The sequence below is a fragment of the Battus philenor genome, unplaced genomic scaffold (assembly GCF_028537555.1).
Source record: "Battus philenor isolate CCGP_79_NKW_IND1 unplaced genomic scaffold, ilBatPhil1.0.hap1 SCAF_29, whole genome shotgun sequence".
Classification (NCBI taxonomy): Eukaryota; Metazoa; Arthropoda; class Insecta; order Lepidoptera; family Papilionidae; genus Battus; species Battus philenor.
Genome location: NW_027181692.1, coordinates 5,188,438 through 5,215,796, shown reverse-complemented (window position 1 = coordinate 5,215,796; position 27,359 = coordinate 5,188,438). Strand labels below are relative to the sequence as shown.

General features: G+C 34.3%; 2 protein-coding genes across 2 annotated transcripts; one reads left to right on the top strand and one right to left on the bottom strand.

The window, feature by feature from the left end:
• Positions 1 to 3,121: 3,121 nt before the first annotated feature.
• Positions 3,122 to 16,992, top strand: LOC137926127 (uncharacterized). Its single transcript, XM_068769656.1, has 7 exons — positions 3,122 to 3,194; positions 5,133 to 5,287; positions 8,084 to 8,174; positions 11,785 to 12,004; positions 13,528 to 13,661; positions 14,902 to 15,057; positions 16,841 to 16,992. Exons 1-7 carry the CDS (start codon positions 3,122 to 3,124, stop codon positions 16,990 to 16,992), a joined length of 981 nt encoding a protein of 326 aa, XP_068625757.1.
• A 3,355-nt stretch (positions 16,993 to 20,347) lies between these two features.
• On the bottom strand, positions 20,348 to 24,827 carry LOC137926363 (uncharacterized). The gene is made up of 4 exons (XM_068769966.1): positions 24,613 to 24,827; positions 23,628 to 23,755; positions 22,080 to 22,232; positions 20,348 to 20,518 (listed from the first exon to the last, which is right to left on the bottom strand). The coding sequence occupies exons 1-4, from the start codon at positions 24,771 to 24,773 to the stop codon at positions 20,367 to 20,369; spliced, it is 594 nt and encodes a 197-aa protein (XP_068626067.1). The 5' UTR covers positions 24,774 to 24,827; the 3' UTR covers positions 20,348 to 20,366.
• Between the last annotated feature and the right edge of the window lie 2,532 nt (positions 24,828 to 27,359).

Sequence of the window (27,359 nt, the reverse complement as noted above, 5' to 3'; positions counted from 1 at the left end):
GTTTTAAAAAAAAAACACGATTTTCAAAAATCAGCTATTGCAAATTGCTGTACCTACATAGGTGTCAAATGTCACTCTGTAAATCATGTAGTATTATGTAATTAAATATTTTTCTATAACATTTACACACCCGCCTACTAGTTATCAATGCACCAATTTACGTTGGCTGGTAGGGTATGTCTATACAGCAGGGATGAACAACAAGCGGCCCGTTAAATAAGCTCTGTGGCCCACTTAGTACTTCTAAAATTGAATTTATATGATCGATTATCTCTCATTCACATTGTTACAAAATTAATTACAATAAATGACCACCGATCAAGACTGAAGAATGTAAGATTAGAAAGCTGCATACGTTTAGCTGCACCATCAATTTCGACTTATATTAATCAGCTTGTATCGAAAAACAGTGACAAACTTCTTATTATTAACTAAGAAAGGGACTAATATATAGCTACTTCCGCTATACAGCAGTAGTCATGCAATGAATGAAACACAACCACCACCGTTAATTCACTCAACATGTGTTTCACCCCTCCACGGGGCATACCATTCACGCTCTTTCTTAGTTAGGATGGACTTCCGCAAGGTAACGCCTGAATCTATTAGATACTTATTATTAATTTCAAGTTTCAACATTTTTCCGTTCTTTTCTTATTTGATTTAGTACGTGAAATAACTACATTTTTACTTCATTAATTAAAATTCTAACGTTTATTTTAAATAAAGTTTTGTACATTATTAATATGCGTTACCTTATGTGCAGCCTATTAAAGAAATTTTAAATTTAAATTTGCCCATTGGTTAAAAAGGCTGCCCACCTCTGCATACAGCATTAAGTCCGCTATTAAACAATGTGAATAGCGTGAATAAATTAATTAAAAATAAATCAAAACTAAAAAGCCTTTTATTTATTTTCTTTAACCTTCAAACTTATACAAGTTGTACTATTTTATAATCGTTATTGTAAGAAGTCCACTGTTAAACGTAAGTCTTCTCCATAGATTTCCATTAGGTTCAGGTCGCGGCACTCAAGTGTAAAGGGAGCTCAGAGCTCAAGAGCTCCATTTCCTTTGTCAAGAGACAGCTCAGGTTGGATATGCTTGAAGAATGGAATACAGAAGGTACAACGATATCCATAACGAGGAATTTCTTCCCGGACGCCGTATCAGTCTATCAAGTACTCCAGAAAGTTCAGCTGGACATGTGCCTGGTCCAGACGTTCACAGGCCAAGGGGGTTTCTCTCAGTATAGATTTAAGCTCAAGGAGATGACAGTGATTTATGAGCAAAAAAAATTAACGATACTCCCTTGTGTTACGTGAAAGTTTATTACTATTAATTGTATATCAAAATAATATGTAGCTCATATAAAGTACTGTCAGCGACATCTAGTATAAGCTATGTAAACTTATGTATGACTGCAATAATAATAAATATCTTTTTAGTCTGTTCTATGAATGTGAACAAGTCATTTCAAATAATAATTACCATCAAATGAATTATTGCAAATCCTTTCGATGCGGAAAGTACCTTGTAATTTTTATCAATTTCATGACACAAATGTCCAAAGGAATTCTAACACAAATTTAAAGAATTTAAATCAATAGGCACAGGCTTTGTAAATTGATGATACAAGTGTCTTATCAGAATTACAATAACATTAAGAAATGGAAATTCTATTGTAATAGGTTGAATAAGAATGGCATTTGTAACACTTATGTAACATAGAGACTTCTGTTTTCGCAGCTGGTGTTTTGATACATTTGTTTGAAGATGTTTTAATGTTTGTAACACTTCTGATATCAAGGTTACCAGGTGGAAAATTGCGAATTATCTTCAGGAAACATATGTTTATAATAATTAAACTTAGTTAACTAAAATATGCTGGAATTACCAGGGACTAGAAACCTGAATTGTGCGTTGTATGGGTCATGTCTTCTAGCCTGCCTAAGGTGAGAAAGGTAGAAACAGCGAACTTGGCAACAGAAGAAAAATATATTTCAACTTAAAAGGATAGTGGGCAGAAGGCCTGGTCTGATTTTACACCGCAGATCGGTACTCCCCTTACAGTGGTGGTAATCAGCCGCACGATTTCCCAGGACCTGTTAGGTGGCAACAGGTCAAGAGAAGTGTGCGCTGGTAGAAAACGAATAGATTCAACCTCAATGATCGAAGATTATTTATATACTACTCAAAACAAAATAGGACCCACCATCATTTTGCCCCTTAATTTATGTGCATACATGATTATTAAATTTTTACAATTAGTCGAAATTGAATTAGGGTTTTACACATTAAGTAAACACAAAATAAAGTTTGAATTGTTTAATTTTGTCGCAATACACTCAAATACACATTTTTAGAGAAAATGAGCACTAAGTAGACTGTCAATAAAAACTTTTATAGTCACTGTTTGTTTTTAACAAACTTGCCGGGACGAGTTGCACTCGCAAGTGCAACTCGTCCCGGCAAGTTTGTTAAAAAGTTGAGGAAAGATTGTAGCGTGATTTTAAAGATGCTACGAGAATGAAGTTGAAGAACCGAGACGAGAACTTATAAATTAAATTAGAATTAGCCCCGGCGCGTGCGATGTCACCTAGCTAGTGAACGCGACCGAGGCCAGGGTTCTTCTCCAGGGCAATGGATCTAAACTCCTGTGGCTGGCGTGCGGGCGCATTGGAACGTCCGTTAAAAAAATAAAGGTTCGCTGAGCTGATAGCACGATTCCATGATACCTGGCCACTAAAGATGTACCGTGCCCCTCCAAGTGTTCAAATATTTTTTACTGTATTACATGTTTTTTTTTTATTAATTCTAATTTGTATTGCTAGTGTTTTTTTTTTTTCAATATTTATTTTTCGCTAAACTAAACGCAGACAGTTGGGAGAGGGTTGCCGCTATTTGATACGGATCTTCTCCCAGCTGCAAGGCACGACAGCGTTTTATAATTTTTTACAATTTTTCTTACACAATTTTCTCTTATGGGTAAATACAGCTAAAATTAATATATGTTAACAATACAATTTGGAATAATCAATTACATATTAGTTGCTACATTATTTTGTTTCAAGTCGCGGCCCAAGTGCTACAGACCGTTAAATGCCTGGAGATTTAGGACAATGTGCCGGGCCAACTCATCAAAAGATTCTGCTGTAGATTTTTTCTTGAGAAGGCCCGGTAAGCTGAACGGAGGTATACTACTGTATTACATATTATGTGACATTTCTTGCATGGGCGCTAACATGCAAAGTTACAGCGTTTAGTCGAAACTATGTTACGATATACACTCGACTGTAAAGTCTTATTATCATTATCATTTCGGCCGTAGCACGTTCGCTGATGGACTTCCAAAGAAATTTCTAATAGGATTGCATTCAGCCTCTTCTGACGACTTTACAAGATTGTCTATCTATCATGTTGACGAAATTCCTACACTGCGCTAGCTGGTCAATGATTTTCACTGCAAAACCGACCAGTGGCCATCTGTTCTGCGCGCTTTATGGCTCGCCCACCGCTAAATTAACAGGCCTATCCGCTGGACTGAATCTGTTATGTTCGTCTAAGAATCTCCTCATTTCTGATCTCCCGAGAAATCCTAACCGCATGGTTGCTAATAAAGGTCAGAGTGAGAGACCACGTGTCTGTGCCGTAAATCTTCACTATCAACACACTTCGGTCGTAGATTTTCGTCTTTAAGTACTGAAGGATATTGGACGAGATGTTTCGTGGTTTTGGGAACGCTGCCCAGCCGAGTTGCGGTTCGACGGTTGACCTCTTCCTTGAAGTTGTTTTTACCTTATTCGATTGTAAAGTCTGTAACAAAAATATATTTAAAAAACTTTTAAGTTAAACGGTTTTTTGATACACATATTGTGGTGGTTGTGGAAAAATATGTACCTAGTCCGCCATATTGGAACGGCGTCCATCTTGAATTTAAAATTTTGACATAATCATTGTGTTTTACTAGTGTAGCCCTTTCATTTGATACCCATATTGAGGGGGTTAAGGAAAATATGTCATCCGCCATTTTGTATCGGCGGCCATCTTAGATTTATAATTTTATTGATTTTATTATATTGTATTGTCATCTAAATTAAATGTGTGTACCAAATTTCAGATCATCTGATAACGGGAAGGTGCTTAAATTTCAATTTATAATTTTGACCCAAATAAACAAATTTCGTACGGGTCGAACTAAATAAAACCGTTTAAAAATTAATTTAAGTTTTAATAAATAAATGAATCTTGGTGTGCTTTGATCCAACTGAGTATAGATTTTAACAAGTTTTTAAGTCCTTATTAAAGAACAAATCAGTACGCACTAGTCAAAACTGTGTTCGAAAAATTCATTGTATCTTATTTCTAGGTTTTTTTTACGAAATTAATCAAGTTTTTCAATTCACATGGTTTAAATATAAAATCTAAATAAAAACTATTGGACATGTTTCAAATGACTGCGGCATAGATTAAGGAAAAAAATATGATTTAAATTTATTATTAAGCTGTATATAGTATTACATATAATTATGTACATATACATGGTGATTGTTAAGGTGTACAAGCCATCAATTATTATATAGTTATAAGAGCCTATAGATGCTCACTGTAAGGCCTCACCTAAAGATGTCTATGGGAGGATGTACCATAATCGCCAAGTTTGGCAGGCGGGTTGGCGATGGCAGTGTGGTATTACGCAGGGAACGCTGCTGCTTATCCTCTGGTAACTTGTTTGTGAGCAGTGGCAATCCCATATAATTAATGCACAAAGTATGAATTATAAAATATATAATACTAGCTGATCCCGCAAACGTTGTTTTGCAAAAAAAATTGATATATTAATTTACAAATAAAAAATAAGAGTTGATCGTAGAGGGGTGAAAATTTATGTTTGTATGTATTCTTGTATGCTGTATCATAAAAAAAAAACAAAAAATTTCGTTAAAAAAATAAAAAACATTTTTAAGTGTGAACAACTTTTATCACTTAGGGGTATAGAAAATAGATAGTAGCCGATTCTCAGACCTACTGAATACGCATATTAAATTTAGTAAAAATCAGTCAAGCCGTTTCAGAGGAGTTCAAGTTCGAACTCCGTGACACGAGAATTTTATATAAATGATTATATCCCAGTTATTATAGCAGAATGTCCCGCATTTGAAGGGCTCCGGTACGAGACCGAATGCCGGATAGGAAAAAAGATTGAGGAGGCCACACTCGCCTCCATTATATTGGAAAAGGATGCAATAGAGTCCGTCCTCAAATTCTTTAGGAAAGTTGCACAATACGTAATTAATAGGAATAAAACACAGTTAAACATAAAATATTGTATGTCTTATTATATGTTTAATCTTATTAAGATCGATTTATTGAAATTAAAATAAAAAAATGTAAAAATCTGTGAAACAAATTGATGTACATGAGAAAAATAAATAAACTAAATAAAGCTGTGATACTGCAATAGAAAATACAACTGAAGTGTTGAGGATGGATGAAAGGAATGGAATGATTGCGAAAGGAAGATGGAATTATGGAATGATAGAAGGAAGAAAATAGATATTGTGAACTATGGAAGACAAGGACGAAAATAAAAATTCATGTGAAAAAATTGTTAAGAAAAAAAAACCCTGTTCCCAACAAAATAGGGGTGGAAGGAGAGGTCCCAATAGCGGAGGCCTCATATTAAAAAAATATTATATCCCGGAAATCGAACCCGCGACCAGTGATCGCAAGTCTCAGTTCGCCTGCCTACCACTGCTAATTATATAGCAGACTCTATTTAATGCTGACAAGTGAGAGCTTACATCCTCACGCATTTACAACTTTTTCTAATTAACTCTGTATCACTCTGAACAGGCCAGTAACTTCTGGCAGGGCAAAATCTGCTGTGGCAGATACTTAACAAAATTAATATAGCCGTAATAAAGATATAACGCTTTTATAATTTCTGCAAACATTTATTTTATAATAGTATTCACCCCTTTAAAGTTTTTACAGCAATAACCAATCACCCCGTATATGCATGTCCAAGATACCATTGTTTTGGTTTCTCGCGTTCCACGTTTAATTTATTCATACAAAATTGTAGTAATTTGTGGCAATAATCCTAAAATAAATGGGCAATTGTAATTTTTTTCATTTACGCCATTCTAACATAGATTCGTGGTAAATTTTTCTGAATTGCCTTAATTTAGTATGCTATAAATAAGACAGTTTGTAAATTAAACGTATTTAATATGTAATATAATGTGTAAAAAAATAATAATTTGATGCGAAATGTATATTATTTTTCTATTCATATATTTTTAATGTGTTAGATAGAAGCGGCGTGGGTAGGTTCCGTTAGGTAGACAGACGTCCCCGCGTGGCGATCCCTGACCGGGAGATACCGCGGATACCGGGGGGGTTTAGTGAGTAGGAATCCCACATACCCCTGTCCTTCCCCCAGAGGCAGGGTATCTTGAACACCGGAAGATTTCCCCCACCGTAACAAAAAAAAGCTGGACAGACGTCATGGTCAAGGTCGCGGGAAGTCCAGGATGCGGGCGGCGAAAAAAACTATGATGACCACGTAATTAATATAACATATTCTGCAATATTTTTGGCATTCACTGATTCCGCTTGTTTGTGGTGAAAGGGTACAGATAAGTTCGTTTTTAGTCTCCAAGTTCGAGGGCTTCGTTGAGAGTTTCCGCTCAGGCCGCTACATTCCCTTGTGTCACTGAGAAGTCAGAACTGACTATATATAGAGGTCATTTAGAGCAATTTCTTACAGAAAACCATATTATGAAAATAATAGGACAAATAGCGGGTGCATACGAACATATATGAATGCACATGTATATATATATTTTATAGCTTCGTACTATGGTTACTTATTTAAAACGCGTATATATATTATAACTGTGACATTTATTCGCAGGTGCGAGTTTTATATTAAAAATAACCTTCGGTAATTAAGGTTGAATCAATTCGTACCTCGGAACGACACGAACACATCCTGTCAACTACCGGCGCTCCCCGTTTCGACCTGCTGCCGCCTGACCTGTCCTGGGAGATCCCAGTTTATATAAAGTGAAATCTAAATAATATAAATACAGGAAGATTAACTCTAGTTACAAAAACTTTAAACGGTTAAATGTTTTGCACATTTTCTATTAATTAAAAAAGGTCATCACAGTATCAGTATATATATATATATAAATATATATACCATCCGTCCAAGGCTTAAGTATTTCCTAAGTATTCTCGATATTAAAAAACAGATTCGCGTTTCCTATTAAAACTTCAAAAACTACACATATGCTAATCTCTTTCATAGATTTATAATAGAACCGATTGGAAGCGGCGTACATCCAGCATCTTCTGACACGGTGTTTTCATGGTCTCCACTCCAGGACCTTATGGTCACACCGACCATACGTATTGCGCGCTATGTGGCCTGCTAACTTACACTTCAACTTTTCAATCCAATCGTCATCGAAAAATAGTAAAGAAATAAGTAAAATCACTATTCTGATATTATTGTTTCTTAGACTTGTTAATGTTTTGCATATTCGTTTATTCAGAGTTCGAGAAACAAGTTACAAATGAACAACAAACGTGCTGCGATGGCGCTCACTGCGTACCTCTCCTTATCTGTCAAACATTAAACGTCAATGAAAATAATAAAACATGGTTAAGAACAGTGTTCCCAACGTGGAGCCCACGCCCAACAGTGGGGCAATTTAATTGTTAACAGGGAACAATTCAAAAATGGACTCGAAGCTACTCTATCCCTATCGCTTTAATATTAAAATGACGTATGTTACATAGGGGCGCCTAAGTTCATCACCGATATCATCATTTCTAATAAAGCGGCCTGCATCTAACGGTTTTCCGCCGACCTTAAAAAGATCGTCTGTCTATCTTGTGGGTTTTTATAGAAATTTAATTCATTACATTTTGGGAGACATGTATATTCATGGCGGATACAAAAATTATGATATAAAGTTTTAAATTAATCTTACGGAACCCTACACGGTTTTGGATTCGCGCTTGACCGATCATGAAATGAGTATATAAAGCACGGTTCTCACTAATAGGCATATAATAGAAAGAAACTGAATAACAAGATGTTGAAAAATCTAATCGCTCTGCAGGTGATTTTCGCGACGGCAGCATTATGTAACCCAAGTAAGTCCTGCTATCTGTACACACACACCACACACACATATATATACACAAAAGTATTTTTAATACACATATAACTATATGAAACATATCAAAAGCTTGATTTCTTGCAAGGGGACCGATGTAGTTAAACGGTTTTTATTTAGTTCGACCCGTACAGAATTTGTTTATTTGAGTCAAAATTAGAAATTGAAATTTAATCATCTTCCCGTTGTCAGATTGATCTGAAATTTGGTACACACATTTAATTTAGATGACAATACAATATAATAAAATCAATAACATTATAAATATAAGATGTCCGCCGATATAAAATGGCGGATTACACATACATACATTTTTCCTTAACCCCCTCAATATGTGTATCAAATGAAAGGGCTACACTAGTAAAACACGATGATTATGTCAAAATTTAAAATTCAAGATGGACGCCGTTCCAATATGGCGGAATGGGTACATATTTTTTCACAACCACCACGATATGGGTATCAAAAAACCGTTGAACTTAAAAGTTTTTAAATGTATTTATTTTATATTCAACATTTCGTCTGGAAAGTTAGCTTAGAGAAAGAAAAATTTAGAACGTTAGAGAACTATGTGCACCACCACTATAAGTGGATACAGCTATTCAAAAATTTCGTCATAAAAATTATCATCATTATTATATCAGGCCTCCCCTAAAGATCCCCACGATGATGGGTCTGGCGCTGCCCGCATCCAGGGATATCCCGCGACCTTAATTATATTTTTTTCTTTTAATACTTGTTCCCCCTGCTTTTTTAGGGCATGGATGTTACAATGCGAGTATAAATGTTTTGTTCTTCCATTTTATTTTACTCCTTACTCTTGTTCCGAGCAATTGTCTGCTGCACCACTTGTCTGCAGAACCTCAGAAATATAGGACGACATTTGGCGTCTTCAATGAGGGAGGCGACACCTTCTTCTTCCACTTTTTAGCTGATCTCCGAGCCTTCTAAATACTGGACAGTTGTTATGTGTACCACGGTCTAGTTCACTTCCGGGTCACAGATACAAAAGGGACTTTCCTTGAACTTAAATCTGTGCAGGTATTCAGATGACCCCCCGTGCCCTGTGAACATCCGGACTCACATGACACATGGCTATGTGTCCAGCGGAACTTTTCGTGGATGCCGTCGTACCTTGACTATATTGTTGGTTCTCCTGGTGAAGCACCTGCTCACGCCGCATTTATCGGCTTGTGGTCACCACTCGAGAATCTTTCGGCACTAACGCCCATCGGTTGCAAGAGCTAATATACATTCCACTAACCATAATATACATTCAATAAATATCGTTTAATTAGGAAATACACGGTTTTTTTGAAAAGCGTAACAGTGAGATTTTCTGATATAATATCATTCTTTCTTATAACATGTCGGTATACGTGACATAACCTATATTTTAAAAGTTATAAATAGGAATTTATGTTGAATCAAAGGGATTTAATTTTATATCTTGTTAAAAACCAAAATCAATTTTGGTTTGTGACGAATATTCTGAAAAACCGAAACTTAGGGATCGACCACGTTGAGAATCTCTGTTTACATATGTTTAATGTTCAATGTTCGTTTGTGAGATAAACAAATGAAATGACATAAAATCAATTCAATTCAAAATATCTTCATTCAAGTTGGCATTTACTAGTAAGCTCCCGGCTACGAATGGTAATCTTGTTAAAATGGGTGCCGTAAATTCAACAGTTGCTCTTTTTAAACAAGATTTTATAATTTTTGATCATTTCATTATAATTAAAACCATATAAATGAGCCAACAAAACAAGTTCAAAATTATTCCATCAACTGTCGAATGCCATAATAAGCTATGAAAAGGTCTAATACATCTTGCGGAACTTTATAATATATGCGTACATCCAGACCTGTGCTGGATCTGTTAATTTTCTCAGGACGAAATTTAGGTGTTACGAGTTTATTTTAATTTTATTATTTATCATGTGTCTCTCACTATTTTATATAAATATATATATATAATAGATATTTTGACTAATAAATAATATGTTATGTTTGTTTGAGAAGCAACCGACAAAATACCATTTTTTTTCAAAAACTTGCAAAGAATATTTTGCTTTTAAATTATAAATAGCGCGCACGACCTTTGTTGTAAAATGAATAGGTAATTAAGTAAATGAACAGTGGCAGCTTAGCGGTAAGGACTGTGACTCGCAACCGTAGCTCGCGGGTTCAATTCCCGGGATAAAATTCTATATAATTCACACTTTGTACATTAATTATATGTGATAGCCACTGATCACTAACAAGTTTCCAAAGGATGGACAACAGCGTCCTTTGCGTGATAATACCACATAGCGATGGCCAAGCCGCCTCACTATATATCAGAACCGCTTGTACCGTCTTAAAAATATGTAAATTTGTATTTAAATGAAATAACGAAACAAAATTTGGTATGTAATATCTCTGGAATATAGGCTATAAAATAAAATCACTATTATTATTTATTTATGTATTTATATTATATATAAAAAACTACAAAAGAAATTGCAAATTTTCCATACATAAAACAGAGAGTTTACGTGAAGTTTGCCTAGTTTATTTAATAATAATATTAATATAAATAACAATATTAATAAGTATTTTTTTTTATAATTATAAAAATAAAATTAAAATAAATAGCAGCTAGCATCTATTTATATGCCTAATTAAATAGATACATTTTTAATTATCTAGTGGATTCTTCTTATAGTTCATAAAAATTATTTTTGTCGATATGTAGCCGATCGAGAGAATATTCCTGCCTGCTTTAATCTGATTCTTATATATTCTTTGTTTCGAGATTCTTGAGCATCAGATAAATCTCAGATACTACACATATATATATATATATATATATATATATATATATATATATATATATTATCTGAGATTTATCTGATATTATACGTTCGTATTAATCTTATTCGTAACCAATATAGCCCAGTGAATGGGCACGTTAAATGGCAGTGGCCATGCCATATCACAGAACAGATGACCGCTAGGGACAAATGTCGCTTAGTCTGAACTCCAAGCCTCGTTTTACATAGCAAAGATCGTGGGCTCCCTCACCAGTGTCGTTTCTGGTCGCTATTTACTTCAACTAATGGATTTGATTATTTTTTGGGCATGGCATATCCTTTATTTTTAAATTAATTGCGCAATTATTCTTTACACTAAGCAATAAATGATATGTAGTTCTTTTAGCGCGCAGAATAGATGGTTGCTGAAGCCATACCATTCTAGAGTGACAACCAACTACGGTACAACGTAAGAGAAGGGTAGGACAGATGACCTTGTTAATGCCGTAGGATAATCCAGGGTTCGGGCTGGTTCCTACTGGTATTATTGGAGATCAATGAGGAAGGCCTGGGTCGTTTTTGTGTCCGATTTTTACTAGCCTCGTGTAGGTAAATATATATATTAAAACATACCTATTTTTATTGGTTACATGGTCACTTATTTTTTTATATTATCGAAATCTTCACACTACGCACGAAAAACAGCACAAAAACAGGTTTTGAGTGTTATATACCCTAAAACTTTCATTATAAAATCTAATTATTAAATCATAAATGTCCATCCAGATTCCATCATCGTGCCGTGTAAAAAGGGTGATGATGTTTGTATGGCGAAATCGGCGAATATAGCAGTTCCGATCATCGCAGCGGGTATCCCAGCGCTGGACGTTGAGTCTTTTGACCCAGTGATACTGAAGGAAGTATCAGAGGAAGTGTCCAATTTATTCTTCAACGCCACAAACACCAAAGTCACGGGATATAAGTCTTGTGAAATCAGAAATGTTAGGTAAGATATCGTTATCATTATCATTTGAGTAATAAGACGTCCACTGTTGGACAATAGTTTCCCTTATAAAGACAGTTTTTTTTATTTATGCCCCCCCCCCCTCCCTCCATGTGGCCCTCTCATACTCTATCTTTGGGAAGGAGAGGGTCGTTTTATTTCATAATTTTTTTTTTCATATTACTTTTTTTTTGCGTACTTTTTATAATCTTTCGTACTTCAGATGAAGTACGAAAGAGAAAAGAAAGATTTCTTTCAACATTTTTCTGCCTTTCTCTTTCATATCACGGCATCATTCATTCCGTACCTGATTCCTCACTTTTACATTTTTTATTCTATTTATTTATTTTATTATTATTACAAGACATTATATTGTCATAAGTTATTGGCGTCACGCGTTCCAATAGAAAAAATATTTTAATGTAATATATATATGAGAATGATTACTTTATTTATTGAATAAAAATAAAACTATTAAATTAATTTTAAGATTAAACAATGACTGATTGCAGCGGTTAAATGTCTATATGAAATGATGGCGCGAACTTGACAGTCATGACAGTCACACATGAAGTTTAAATTTAAATAATCGCTTTTTGAATTATTTTTCTATTAATTTTTTTATAAGAAATTTTGAGAAATAATTGAGAAACTTTTGAAAAAACACTAAATAAATCGTTGAAGTCGTCCACAGGTTATAAAGTGACCAAGTGCAAACAATTAATAATATTTATATTTTATCTGTGGGAGAAGCCGTCAACAGAATTCTCACGGTCGGGATGATGATACAGCTAATACTTGTGGAAAGAAAGTTTTTTGCAACCGGACTGACCCTTTGACCGTTATTTGAATAACATATTGTTAATTCAAAATACACATATAAAACATTTATTAGCTGTATTCTCTGCCATTCCCATTCAATTTATTATTAACTTAGATATAATATCTCGTAACTTCTCTTTAATTTTGATTAACATGGTATTTATACTAAAAGGCGAGATTGAGCTATAGGCATAAATCAGTAATTTATTAATCAAAAAGTCTTATTAAATAAAATGTGTCTACTTTTCTTTTCTTCTTTCCTTCTATTGTCACCTTTCATTATAATGCCCAAAAAGTAAGAAAAGCAAAGGTAACTAATATTCAGCCACATCCTTATATACGTGTAATTTATTTTTATATTTTATAATAATGCGTTTAATATTTATATATTAATTAAATGTAGGAATTAAATAATTTTTCCATAACATTTACGCATTTACTATTAGTTTTTACAACACATTTGGTTCACTGGTATAGAATGCCAATATCGTATTAAGTTGTTCATTACACAATATATAAAAAAGATGCACAAATAAATAAAATAACTTCGATCGAATTTGTGGGAAATTATATGTTGTGGATTATTTACAAAGTATATCAAGTAGTTATAATAAACTATTAAAATGTAACTAGTTTTTAAGTTTCCTGAACAAGTAAAATAAAAAAAATTAAAAAATAATCTGTAATTGTGTATAATGTTTTAGATTGAATTTGGACGCCTGGAAGTTATCGTTCGACGCGCATTGCCCTAAATTCACATTAGAAGGTCACCTGGTCCTCGCTGGTGAACTCCTCAATGTACCAGTTGAGGGTAATGATGATTACAAAATTGTAACTGGTGAGTGTTTGGTTTATTTTGTTTGGATACAGCGCTTACGTTTGATGACTTGTTTTATAGATATTTAAGTACACCTATCCCGATTTACACGGTAGATACGTTCCTGAGAAAAACGTGTAAATCGAAAATTAAAAAATTTCAAGTCAAAACCGTGTAAATTGAAAAACTTGCAGAAAATGCATAATTTTGCTATTTAACAGTTGTGATTTTTTTCAATATTTTTAGGTGTACACAGAAATAAAAATAAAATGCTTTGACAAGTTAAATATTTAATATGTTACGGAAACACTGTTTCACACATTAAACAGAAGAACAAAAAATAAAACCAAAGGGGTTTTATTATCCTTTATCACTGTCAGAAATTACTCTCATTCTTTTTTTCGGAATCGAAGGTTCGAATTCACTTTCATCACTCGAAATTATTTGTGCCGATTCGATGTTTGAAGCAGAAATATTTACATTATGAGAGATGGTAATAAAATCGGTTATTAAAACAAAAAAAAAAGCTTATCTGGAAAACCGTGTAAAAGCGAAAACGTATGAAACAAGTACCGTGTAAATCGGGGGATAGGTGTATATAGTAAAGTTAATAAAGGGTGTCCGTGTATGTGTTGGTAGTTGGTATGCGCAGATAATAGTAAAGAAAATTACAAAACATAAATAATCTAAGATAAACCAAACTTTGCGGTAGAAGTGCGTACAACCTTTTAGCGAAGAATATTATGGTGAAAAAGAGCAGTTGATTAGTATTTGTTCTATTATGTTTAATAGCCGATTTTATACAGACATCGTCAAGTACAAAATGAAAAGGTTGTTCATAAAGAATGATTTAATATTAAATAAGAATAAGCCTGTCTAGCAAATTCTGAATTATATATTTACGGCATTCTTGTTGGTGGAGAATTAGTACTAGAGATAGATATCTCTCGGGCCAAAGACAAGAAAGATCTCTTTCGAGATTTCTCCATAATATCTGATAAGGAATGTGAATGTCGTCGTCGGATGACGACGAATGACGAGATGCCTATATCCAGCAGTTGACGTTTTGCAGCTAAAATAAATGTTTATTTTTTTTAAATGTAACAAAAGAGAGATATCTTGCCTCTTGATACGAAAAAAATCCAAAGTTGCTTACCATGATTGGTGGCAACATCTGAAAATTCGATTCTACACTAAATAAAAAAATTACGTGACTGGATTTTTATTGTTTAAAAATATTAATTTGTTTTATTTATAACAGGAAAGTTCTTGATAAAGGTGAACGCGGATATAGAGAGAAGAATTGGAAGCGATGGGCAGACGCATTTGGCCATCACCAGTTTTAATGAAGTCGGTACACCGCTGGAGCCAGTTACATTTGATTACAAGAATTTCAAAGTGAAGAAAGATTTGACCCGTAAGTTGTGTTTTCAGCTTGTCTCTTATACATGAGGGTCATGACTTCTCCTATTCAAAGACTGCGTCTTCTTCTTTAAGATCTTTTCTTCTTGTGATCTTTCATAGACATGTCTACGCGGTGATGATGTATAGCTTACTTGTCAGTAAAAAGCTTTCAAGCTTTTACACTTATTTACAATCATCCTGTATAAAGTCACCACTTTGATTAATTTTATATATTTTAATGCGACGAGACAATAACTTCCGGAAGCGCAATTTGAAAGGACAGATAGTAAACGACAATTAATTTTAACATGCAACCAGAATTTTGGGAACGTTTTTTTATAATACCGCTAACTGATCCCGCAAACGTTGTTTTGCAAAAAAAATTGATATTTGAATTTACAAATAAAAAATAAGGGTTGATCGTAGAGGGGTGAAAATTTATGGTTGTATGTATTCTTGTATGCTGTATCATAAAAAAATAAAAACAAAAAATGTCGTTAAAAAAATAAAATTTTTTTTTAAGTGTGAACAACCTTTATCACTTAGGGGTATAGAAAATAGATAGTAGCCGATTCTCAGACCTACTGAATACGCATATTAAATTTGGTAAAAATCAGTCAAGCCGTTTCAGAGGAGTTCAAGTTCGAACACCGTGACACGAGAATTTTATATATTAGATTACGTTAATTATTACTTCTGTGACCATTCATTCCTGGAGTCTACCAGGGAAAGCATAATACATGTACTCCCTTAACCCTTAAATGCATGACTTATTTATTCTTTAAAAAGTATATGTCTTAATCATAATAATGCGGGTAAAAAAAGAAAAAACACATATATGGAATATTTTTTATACTTATTTATTGATAAGCAGATATGCGACACTGCATTTACGTTGTTGTTGCGTTTTTGTTGCAGTTTTTCATCATTATGCATTTAAGGGTTTTATATAAATATAGCTTATCAATATAAATCCAGAAATCAATAACAGTGACCACCTTGTGTATGTGACAGAAGAATGAAAGTTGAACCAACTTTATATATAATTAGTGTAACTTGAATTAAATTAAACGCCCTCCCAAAGCATTTTGACGTTTAAGCTACGAGGATCTAGCGAGAATAGCGAATCAGAAACTTAAGTGATCACAAAGACGGGTTTTTGTGGATACATTTATAATATCTTTAATAAAGTAGAAAAGCAATTCTTTCCAAAGCTTTATTTATGAATTAAAATACCATTTACACTATAATTTATTTTTTACAAGTTTCTGTTTAATTAATATAATTTTTTTCATAAAGTGACTACTACTTAAAATTATCCGTCCTGTCCATCTTCATGCGTAAAATAATTGCAATTTAAGGCTTGGCAATTGTTTCACATACAGTCACTACATTTTATTACAAATAAGATCATCAACTTTAAACATTTAATTACTATAGTGCTCATTATAAACATTATTGTCATATATTTAATGGAAGTGTGGCGTTCATTAGAACGCACCCAAATTTATTATCTGTGAACGCATCTGTTTTTGCATGCCGCTGCATGCAAAGGAAATACTTGTAACTCAGATTGAAGCGACACGTCCGCTTGGTAGCGCGGCGCGTCAGAGAGAGGCCGAGATGTACCGTGTGTAAGAAGGGGCATGCAAAAACGGATGCGTTCACAGATAATAAATTTGGGTGCGTTCTAACGGAACGCCACAGAAGTATATATATTTATTAATAATATTTGTAATAACTTTAGCATTTATAATATAATAAGCATTTTATTTGAAATAACTTATTAATTTCAGCTGAAAAGGCGGCCGCGTTTAAAAAGCACTACTTCCAGAAGTTCTCGGACTTGGCGTCACCTGTTTTCATCAAGCGACAATACCAAATAATGTTTGCGAGTGTCAATAAGTTCCTAGAGAGCATTCCCTTCGATAATTTGTTTCTTAATTAATATAATATTAATATAATAAAATATTAAACTTTACCGTGTTTTTTTATTTTTAACATTTTTATTGGCATTAATCATCATAAAAGTTAAACATTTATTACACACCATAATATCACGCACATAAATAACGATACAAAAAAAATTCAATACAAAAGAAATACACCTAAATATGGCACATATATTCTATGTGTGCCTAAATAGAAAAGTGTATAACCAACAAGTGTATGTATTTTACCCTTGGTATAGAAACGTGATCTCTCAAGTCTGACCTCCTTGGCAAACTGAGAAACGTTTAAAGATAGGGAGAGCTATGCCCGGGTTTTCTCTACGAGTTTGAATTAGGAGATTTGTAGACGAACTTAAGCAACCGGCATAGTCCAGGGGAATATCAATTTATAGTGCCAGTGAGCGGGCCACGAAGCGCGCAGAGCCTTAAGATGTGGGGACCAGGGACCACCTGGAAGAGCTGCGTAAGACGTCCACCAACAAGCTGGACAGATGTTGTTTAGATCATCGAAAGTCTCTTGGTTCTCTATTCAAATGTTCTAAATTCACCCCTTTAAAGTTTAATCATCTATAATCATTCGTTTTCATTTTACTTTATTGGAGATAAACAGTAACAAAAGGCAGTAAGAAATTACAAACTTAGAAATATAAATTTAGTTACTATTGTTACCTTTTAACTATCTCACTAAGAACGTTTAATGAATCAAATTCGAACAATAATAAAACAAAACAAAAACGTTACCAAACATGGATCAATAATCCAGAGCATTCTGCAGAACAGAGATTAATAATTACGAGTCACAACAAGCAGTCACATTCCAGTGAGGTTTAAATTGAATTGTGTATATTCAATAATTTCGAATGGATTTGTCTTTTGAAAGATACGTGAGAGTACGAGCACATATCAATATCACTAATATATGAATTGTGTAAGTCATATATCCTGTATAAGGGTGCACGTTTACCGATATTGGATAAAAAGAAGAAAGATCTAGAGCGCGTTCTTGCTGCAGGAATTCGAAAATTTACCTAGGACAGTTCCGAAAAGTTAACATGGACAGCACAAATATTTTTAAGTGTAGTGTCGTCCATTAGAGAATGTCGATCCTTCAATGATAACATACAATATCCGTTTAATAAATTTCTATAAGAATCCCGGGGGCAATGCATTCGGTAGTTCATAATATAAAGGAATTTTCTTGTACTCTTTCAATTTTATTTTCGTAGACTGAATACAATGGATTCCAAATGGGGGATAGATACTCTAAGTGAGATCTTACCAGAGATCGTGTAACGTTGCAGATTAACGTCCCATAAATCTTAGTTAAAATTTTAACCAAAAAATATAATCACGAGAAACGTCTCATAAATCGCAATACAGCAAAAAATTGTTCAACCCTTAGCGGGTAACGGTATATCTCAAGTGGCGTGGGGTCGTGGGAGCGTGCTATTGGTTTAACGGATCTTTGTTTTTATAACAAAAATTCCTATGCGCCCGCGCACCAGGACAGCAGTTGACATTTGCCAGGCAGAAGGATCCAGGCCTCGGTCGCGTTCACTAGCTAGGTGTCGTCTCACGCACCGACGCACACTCTTTGTGTCGGTTGCGTTCACCAGCTATGTGTCTTCATACGCGCCGGGGCCAATTAGAATTTACATTATAAATTCACGCCTTGATCCTATTCATTCTCCGGGCATCATTTAGTTCACGCCACAACCTTTACATCGTCTCGCACCCCAAGGGGTAAGTGTTGAACAAATATTATAAAGACATTAATATTAAGTAGCATTTATCTATAAGTTAGTGCTCAACATTTTGTCTGTGTCCATAGTTCCATCATTATGTATTCATTATTACTTTTCAATTTGTTTATTTATTTATCTCTTCTATTTTTGTTTTACATGCTTTACATTTTGTAACTCCGTTCTGACAGTAAACAATCACACCAACTGCTTTCGGTTTCTGCCCTTCCTTCGTCGCAAGCCATCTCGGGGTTTACTGTCAGCGGAGCAAATTGTACATATACTTATATATGTATATCATAACTGTGACATTTATTCACAGGTGCGAGTTTTAGACTGCGATTTTTATACTGCGAGTTTAAGACTGCAAGTTTTACGCTTCGAGTTTTACATTGCGAGTTTAAGACTGCAAGTTTTACGCTTCGAGTTTTACATTGCGAGTTTAAGACTGCAAGTTTTACGCTTCGAGTTTTACATTGCGAGTTTTAGACTGCAAAGTTTACACTGCGACTTTCATACTGCAAGTTTTACACTGCAAGTTTTACACTGTTGAAATTCATATCAACTTTCACCGGAACCGTCACATCCTGCTACCTACCGGCGCTCCCTGCTCTCTACTTGCTGCCGCCTGACCAGCCCTGGGAGATCGTGCAGCTGCCTACCACCACCATCAGGGGAGTACCGAACTGCGGTGCAAAATTAGACCAGGCCTTCTACTCACTACCCTTAGATAATTAAACACATATATATTTTTCTTTGTGTGCCTTTTTTGTTGCCACACCTATTTTAATTAAATATATATATTTTTTTTTTTCCACTTAATAACGGCACAATCGATAAAGAAAGATGAAAGTGTCTCTGCGCTTAAAGGATTTTGTTGTACGTGTAACAAAACCCAGCATACGGTAAGATTTATTAACCACTTCGTCAATGTGTCTGTCGAGAGTGAGTTTTGAGTCCAAATAAAGCCCCAAATTCAATGTGAAAAACTTCTATTTGTGCTTATTCGTCTATTTATTTTAAATAGGAAATGTAGTGTATGTGTATGAACGCAGTATAGACAAATAGGAGGAACAGCGTGAACGAAAGTAATGCAGTCCTGAAACTGCACACCAGCATAAAATGGATACGCAAAAATAGATAACGCTCAACTCGCATCCAGTGTTTATTATTTATTCAAGAGAAAGATCATGAAACAGACAAATAGAAAAACGAGCTAGTAAACATTTCTATGGGCAATATATACACTCTTACAACTGAGAGCTTTTACTGCTATATCATAAAATGTCGAACGTTTGTGTGCTAAGGGTTACTACATTAAATAACTTCAAAGAAAACATCACATCTTAGAAATGGTGTGTTCACTTCCATGTTATTTCGTTCATTTAATCATGTCAGCTTATGGACGCTCACTGCAAGGCATAGCTTTGTCAAAAGTTCACCACAATAATTCATCTTGCGGTGCTGATTTTATCTATTCATTTTAATTTTAACATTTTGTCTTATTATATTTTATAAGAAAATATTAACACCTTAAAACAATTTAAAAATTTTATTATACTTTTTAGCATACAGATTTTATGACGTTATTTTATATAATATATATATATTGTTTATGAATTTTTAATTTAATCTATAAACAATTCATCCAGTGGGACGGCCTCAAGAAACTTATTGAGACTGATAAAGACAACGTTGTATAGTTCTTGTATAAACGCCGGAGTTAACAATTCAATGCCTTTCGTGAATTTTTTTTCCTCAAAAAGTTTCGCCACGTTTGCTGAAATACATATAATTATATGAAAATATAGTGAATATCGTCTTTAGGATATTATTTTATATGACTCCCTTTTTTGAGAGGGACTTTTAGGTCAATAAGTTTTTCAACATTCTTCTTTATTTGCATTCTCTTCTTTCTTATTTTACAATCTCTAAAACTTTATCCTCTTTAAATCATTCACATTTTCAAGCATTCTCTTTTCTTTCGTTCAAAATCCTTACACACATAGCCTCTCTTTCTTCGCCACATTCTTTGAAGTCGAAATTTTTTCATTTACTTATTTCAATTATTATTTTCAATTTATTTTATGTTACAACGCTTAGCGTATCGCTTTACCCGACCATATTATTAACTTTTATTTTTATTAATCACCTCTTTTACAATTCTTCGAGAATATGTTAAGAAAATATGTCAGCGTTCTCTACTCCCATAAGGGAGACCAAGGTACCACTTCTCTATATCTTCCAGTTGAATTTCGCACTCCCATCTTTCTCTAGCGAATACGGATCAGCTTGTTAACACGTGCACCAAAATCTAGTCCACTGTTGGGACACAGATACAAGAGGGACTCTAATTTAAGGGAGGAGTTTAAGCCATTTTTAATACAAATAAAATCATTAAGCAAATCCCTCGTGCTCCGAAACTTTGAGATTATTCGCAGAAACTGAACGTCGCAGAACCGATGTCACAGAAGTTGCTAAAAGAATTATTCACTTGAAGTGCTAGCGGGCGAAGCATTCTTATAAAAAACCTAAATAATGTATTTAAACATATTATACTATTTATGTATATACATTTCTCAATAACTTGTTCCTTCCTGAAGATCTTGTCTGTTTTGAAATGACTTGACTGAATTGATGACAAGCACTTTCTATACTATCCTAACTTCTGCTTTCCTCAGGGCAGTAGCAAAAGGAAGTGAAGTTATTGGTGCTTTTACCGTTTACTGCGATGTGGCCAAAATTACTTAAGACATACAAGTAGCCTATCGTGGAGAGCCTGGTCTTAATCTTGTCGAAGATGGACTTATTGATGCGTTTTACTTTCCCGTGCTTTTATATATACAAATTTGTATAAGTCTTCCATTTATACAGTAATTTGAACGTTTAAAATAAGAAGTTGTATGCATGAATCGATATTATGAAATTATAAATACAATTAAAAAAACTTTTCAACAGTTTTTTGATACCCATATTGTGGTGGTTGTGGAAAAATGTGTACCTAGTCCGCCATATTGGAACGGCGTCCATCTTGTATTTTAAATATTGACATAATCATCGTGTTTTACTAGTGTAGCCCTTTTATTTGATACCCATATTGAGGAGGTTAAGGAAAAATATGTAATCCGCCATTTTGTATTGGCGGCCATCTTAGATTTATAATGTTATTGATTTTATTATATTGTATTGTCATCTAAATCAAATGTGTGTACCAAATTTCAGATCAATCTGACAACGGGAAGGTGCTTAAATTTCAATTTCTAATTTTGACCCAAATAAATAAACAAATGAATTCCGTACGGGTCGAACTAAATAAAACCGTTTAAAAACACAACACTTACGCGGTAAATCATTCTTTGGTTTTAGACTATCGAAACTAACTTCGACCGGCTTTTGTGGAGTATTGGCTTTAAAATTTTTTGAAACTAGATGCAGTTTCCCATCATCACCTGTATATTTTTCCATTTTTGCTTCCACGTTGATTAAAGTCTGATCTGGAAAAAAATGTAGCATATATAAGCATTATCATCAAGATATAGACCTCCGTTATAGATTTTTAATAGGGCCCGTATGAAGCGGTTTAAATCCACCTTCCGACGACCTTGTGATCTTTGGACCCCAGTCCAGACCTCAAGGCTTAAGAGCCATATGTTCTGCAATCTATGTCGCCTGCCCCCTGCCATCTCTACTTGCCATTTCGCAAGGCTGTGTCGGTTAATTTCGTTCGTCTACGGATCTCCTCGTTTCTCATTCGGGAAAACCCGAGCATAGGTCACTCCATCCCGTTGAGCAACTGTGAGTTATCCAAAGTGGCCAAAAGTGAGAGACCACCTTTCTGTATTGGGTCACCTTTCTATATTATATATTCAAGAGTTTCGTCTTATTGAACAACAATCCGAATAATAAATTTACCTAGTGTTTTTAGACTGATCGTAAACACAGAGAGAGAATAAAAAATGATATATTATCAATTATCTTTTTTCTGCCGTAAAATGTACTACTGGACATACCTACAACTGCTGAGCCAAGTTCGATTCCAGGATTGACCACTTTCTCAAAGTTGGACTTACCTTATTTTTTCTTGTGGGGATATCTTTCATGGGATTATGCCGGTTTTCTACCATCTAAAACCCCACGATCTTCTTGAACGCCTTTTGTTAAAACTACTGAAACGCTTTTACATACTACACCTATCCCCCGATTTACACGGTACTTGTTTTACACGTTTTCGCTTTTACACGGGTTTTCCAGAAAAGTTTTTTTTTTTGTTTTAATAACCGATTTTATTACCATTTCTCATAATGTAAATATTTCTGCTTCAAACATCGAATCGGGACAAATAACTTCGAGTGATGAAAGTGAATTCGAACCTTCGATTCCGAAAAAAAGAATGAGACTAATTTCTGTCAGTGATAAAGGATAATAAAAACACCTTTGGTTTTATTTTTGTTCTTCTGTTTAATGTATTGTAATTAAATAAAAAACAGTGTTTCCGTAATATATTAAATATTTTTACTTGTCAATGCATTTTTTTTTATTTCAGTGTACACCTAAAAATATTAAAAAAATCACAACTGTTAAATAGCAAAGTTATGCATTTTCTGCGATGTTTTCAATTTACACGGTTTTGACTTGAAAATTTTTAATTTTCTATTTACACGTTTTTCTCAGGAACGTATCTATCGTGTAAATCGGGGGATAGGTGTACTGTAGTTTCAACGCTTCTTGGCATTTTGGCTAAGATCAAAGTATAAATTTGGACCTTGTTTATCGGTTTACCTTCACGAAATTCGGTAATTTTTTTTCTGATAAACGGCCTGCTTCAATCCAATTACTTTTGATAGTACAAAGCTTGTAAACTAGTTTCAAAATACAATTTTGTTAATTACCTGTGATGATTTTAAATTCGCCATTCCCCTCCACGGGGATGTCCAACAGTTCACCCGAGACTTCCATGTGACCGGTCACTACTAGTGAAGGACAGTATAAGTCGTATTTCAGTTCTTCAAAATTGAATCTAAAAATTTTTTTTTTTGGTAAAAAAGATAAAGTAAATTAAAACTTTTTATGTTATTTATTGTCGTGTTCCGGCATATATAATAGTCCCCACGCTTTACTGTTGTGGTTACTGTTGAAGCCGGCTAAGGAAGAATATTCACGGACGATGGGCAGCAACTTCTTCCATTTAAATGAGGAATAAAAAAATTGCACTGTGTAACCCGCAGGCCGTAGTGAGAATCGAACACACACCAAATATGTAGTTCCTTAGTAAATGTAGTCCGGACACATTCAATTATAATATGACAGTAGACCAGAGTTCCCCAAACTTTTTTGTGTCGTAGACCCCTTGCCATGTTTTTCCGTGTTGGGTAGACCCCCTACATACCTGATATTGATTACCTGTAAATTTCTAACTGTAGTGAAGTTTAATGTATTGCGACCACTAAGCGAATACCAACATCCTACAGCTTACACAATTTTATAAACATATATAATATTTTTTTTACTTCATAGGTACTTTTATAAATAATGTAAATGTTTTGATATTATAAAATAGTATGATGTAAGTAAATAGGTACTATCAGTGTATGTGTTGAGATCCACTATCGTGGACCCCCATTTTCATTTCATGGACCACCAAATTTTTTTTCGCTGACGTAGACCCCTTGCAGGTTGTCATAGACCCCTAGGGGTCGATATAGACCACTTTGGGAATCACTGCAGTAGACAAACATCCTTCCAGAAGGTGGTCTGACTTATTAAGATCTTTTGTTATTCGCTCCAACCGGAAATCTACGAGAAAAGCCTATGTCCAGCGAGGATATCTCACATCTGTAATCACATGTCGTTTAATAAAATAAATGTTATACTTACTTTACATTACTAACAACGCATTTCGACAAACCGGTTACTTTACTATCTGAAATATGGTATATTAACTTTGATGCTTCACCGGAGATTTCGTTCATGTAGAGCGGTTCGTAAGGAGCGACGCCTAATAATGGGATACCGGCCGCGAGGACTGGAGCCACCATGTTCACTGACTTTGTCCAACACTCCACGTCATTCTTCTTACAGGGCGATATGAAAGAGCCTAGGGCCAAAACATTATGTCAAATAGTAGATGGGTAAAAAGTTTTTTTCGCGCGTTTAACATTAAAATTCAATACATAGTATTAGGACCGGAAAGTAATGTCGTTTATGTCGACATGTCTTTCAGAGCCTGCAATTCTGATATCGCTATGTTTATACCTAAAACGTCTTGAACGTCTACCACCGCAGTAACATATATTTAAAGTAATTTTAACTAACACAGAGTCATTGGTTAGTATTAGGGTGTCCGGGAAGTAATGTCGTTTCTGTCGACATATTTTACAGAAAAACCGATTGATTTGTTACCGCTCCGGCATTGAAAATTTGTATATTCGATGGTAAAAGGTTCTTGATAACGAATGTGAATATATTGTTGATTACAAATGAAAACTTGTTAAAAAGTCGTCGTTTGAATTTAACTTGAGAAAGCAATACTTTCCGGTCAGCCCTAATATTTCAAAGATTATTTACATTTAACTTTAGTATATAAGTGACATTTTGCTCGATGAATCTTCGCCATCTTGTAGATGGTGACATGATGCCGTTGCTGTAAAATTTTGGTACTTGTGATGAGAAGTTTTGTCAATCGTCTCTTGACACTGCCTAAAGAATTTTGATGAGATCGAAACACGTGGAGATTCAGGAGCAAGATCAGGGCTATATGGCGGATGTATCACCTATCTAGTTGGCGAGTGTAGAAAGAGATACTCTTTCATAAAGTGGAAAACGATGAAACATTTTGTTTACCCTTAAGGACATGGTTAGCGTTTTACTCTTTAAATATTGCTATGGTTTCCTCGTCTAGCGGTTTTTCATCATTCCAACGAGTTTTCCGAATATAGCGCTAGTCGCTCGAAAGAGAAACACTTGAAAGGGTAGTGAAGACGGATTTGCTCGTTCGGTACTTGATATTTCCCTCCACAGCTGTCAACTGCTTCGCTACTATATCATGACGCGACGCGAGCCAGTGTGTCGGCTAGGTGTACTTGCTCATCAGAGCAAGTGACGTTATACATCTCATATTTACTAAAACTCTTAGTAAATAAGATCAAAGAAACAATGTTCCAAATTTTATAAAAAAAAAAACCAAGAAGTGAACTAAATGATTATCGAACAATATTAGACATAATATCACTTACCAGGGTTCGACAAGACTCCCATCACACAAAACGTCTGTAGAATTAAAAACCGAATCATTTTACACGTCGCTTTGAATATTGTACAATAAATGAATAACTTAAAATTCGAGATGATGGTTTATATTAATATCGTGGTAATTCATGCGAATAATGATAATTAACTCGGTTTTATAATTACAAAAATTTAAGTAACATTACTCTAATGTTAATTAAAATTATTTTAATGCAACGATATTAAAAGAGGTTTTTATGTATTTCTTTTTTATTGTAATCGCATGGTCATAATTAAATTAAAATTCGTTACCAATGTCTGAAGAGCAACGTTTTGCACTGAAATTGAAAATTCAAATTTAAAATATCTTTATTTGAGTAGTCATTTACATACAATTTTGAATATTCAAATATTTTAAACTTATAAGTAGTAAGTACCAACAAACTGTGGTTACTGATCTGCCTATAACAGGTCGGAAAGTATATAGCTGTTTTATTTAATGAAATTTAACAATGATATGATATTTACATATCAACCATATGAATGATTCAACTGAATTACATCTCCCAACTAAAACATTTAAATTCTATAATATTATTTATTTAATACTTCTAATTTAACACTTAAAACTAGGAAACGGAAGATCTAAGCTATATATTAATTTGTTGAATATTTAATGGAATCAGGCGTTACTTTGCGGAAGTCCATACTAAGTAAGAAGAGGACCAATATTTAGCCACTTCCGCACATGCAGTGGTAGTCGTGCAACAAAGTGCACCGCCCGCCAGCCCGCTGATAAATGCGTATGCAGCAAACAATGCGAATTACACAACTGCCATCGTCAAATCACTCAACACGTGTTTCACTCCTCCACGGGGCATCTCCAGGAGTTATGTTACACCGATTAGTGCCAAACACAGAGTGTAGACTCAGGGTCTGGGACTCGGGCTGGCGGGCGGTGCATTTCATTGCACGACTACCACTGCTTGTGCGGAAGTGGCTAAATATTGGTCCTTTTCTTATTCAATTGTTGCACTTTCTAAATAACTAAAAATAAACCGAACAACTATCAACTGAAAGGAAGAAATGAATGTATGTACACATTAAAATACATATGGCTTAATACAAATACATTATATATTTCACTACATACCATTGTATTACATAAAATTCACAGTTAAAATTCAACATGAATATCTTTTGTTTTCACTGTAACGACGAAATTTTGAGCAGAGAAACAAAAGTGACACAGTCGAATATATTTCCAATTTTATGTATTAACTTATATAGGATTGCCTCTGTTCATAAAAAAGTTTTCTGATGATAGGCAGCGAAGTAATCTGGATACCATAATACCATCACTAACCTGCCACTAGATCACTAACCCGCCCACAACG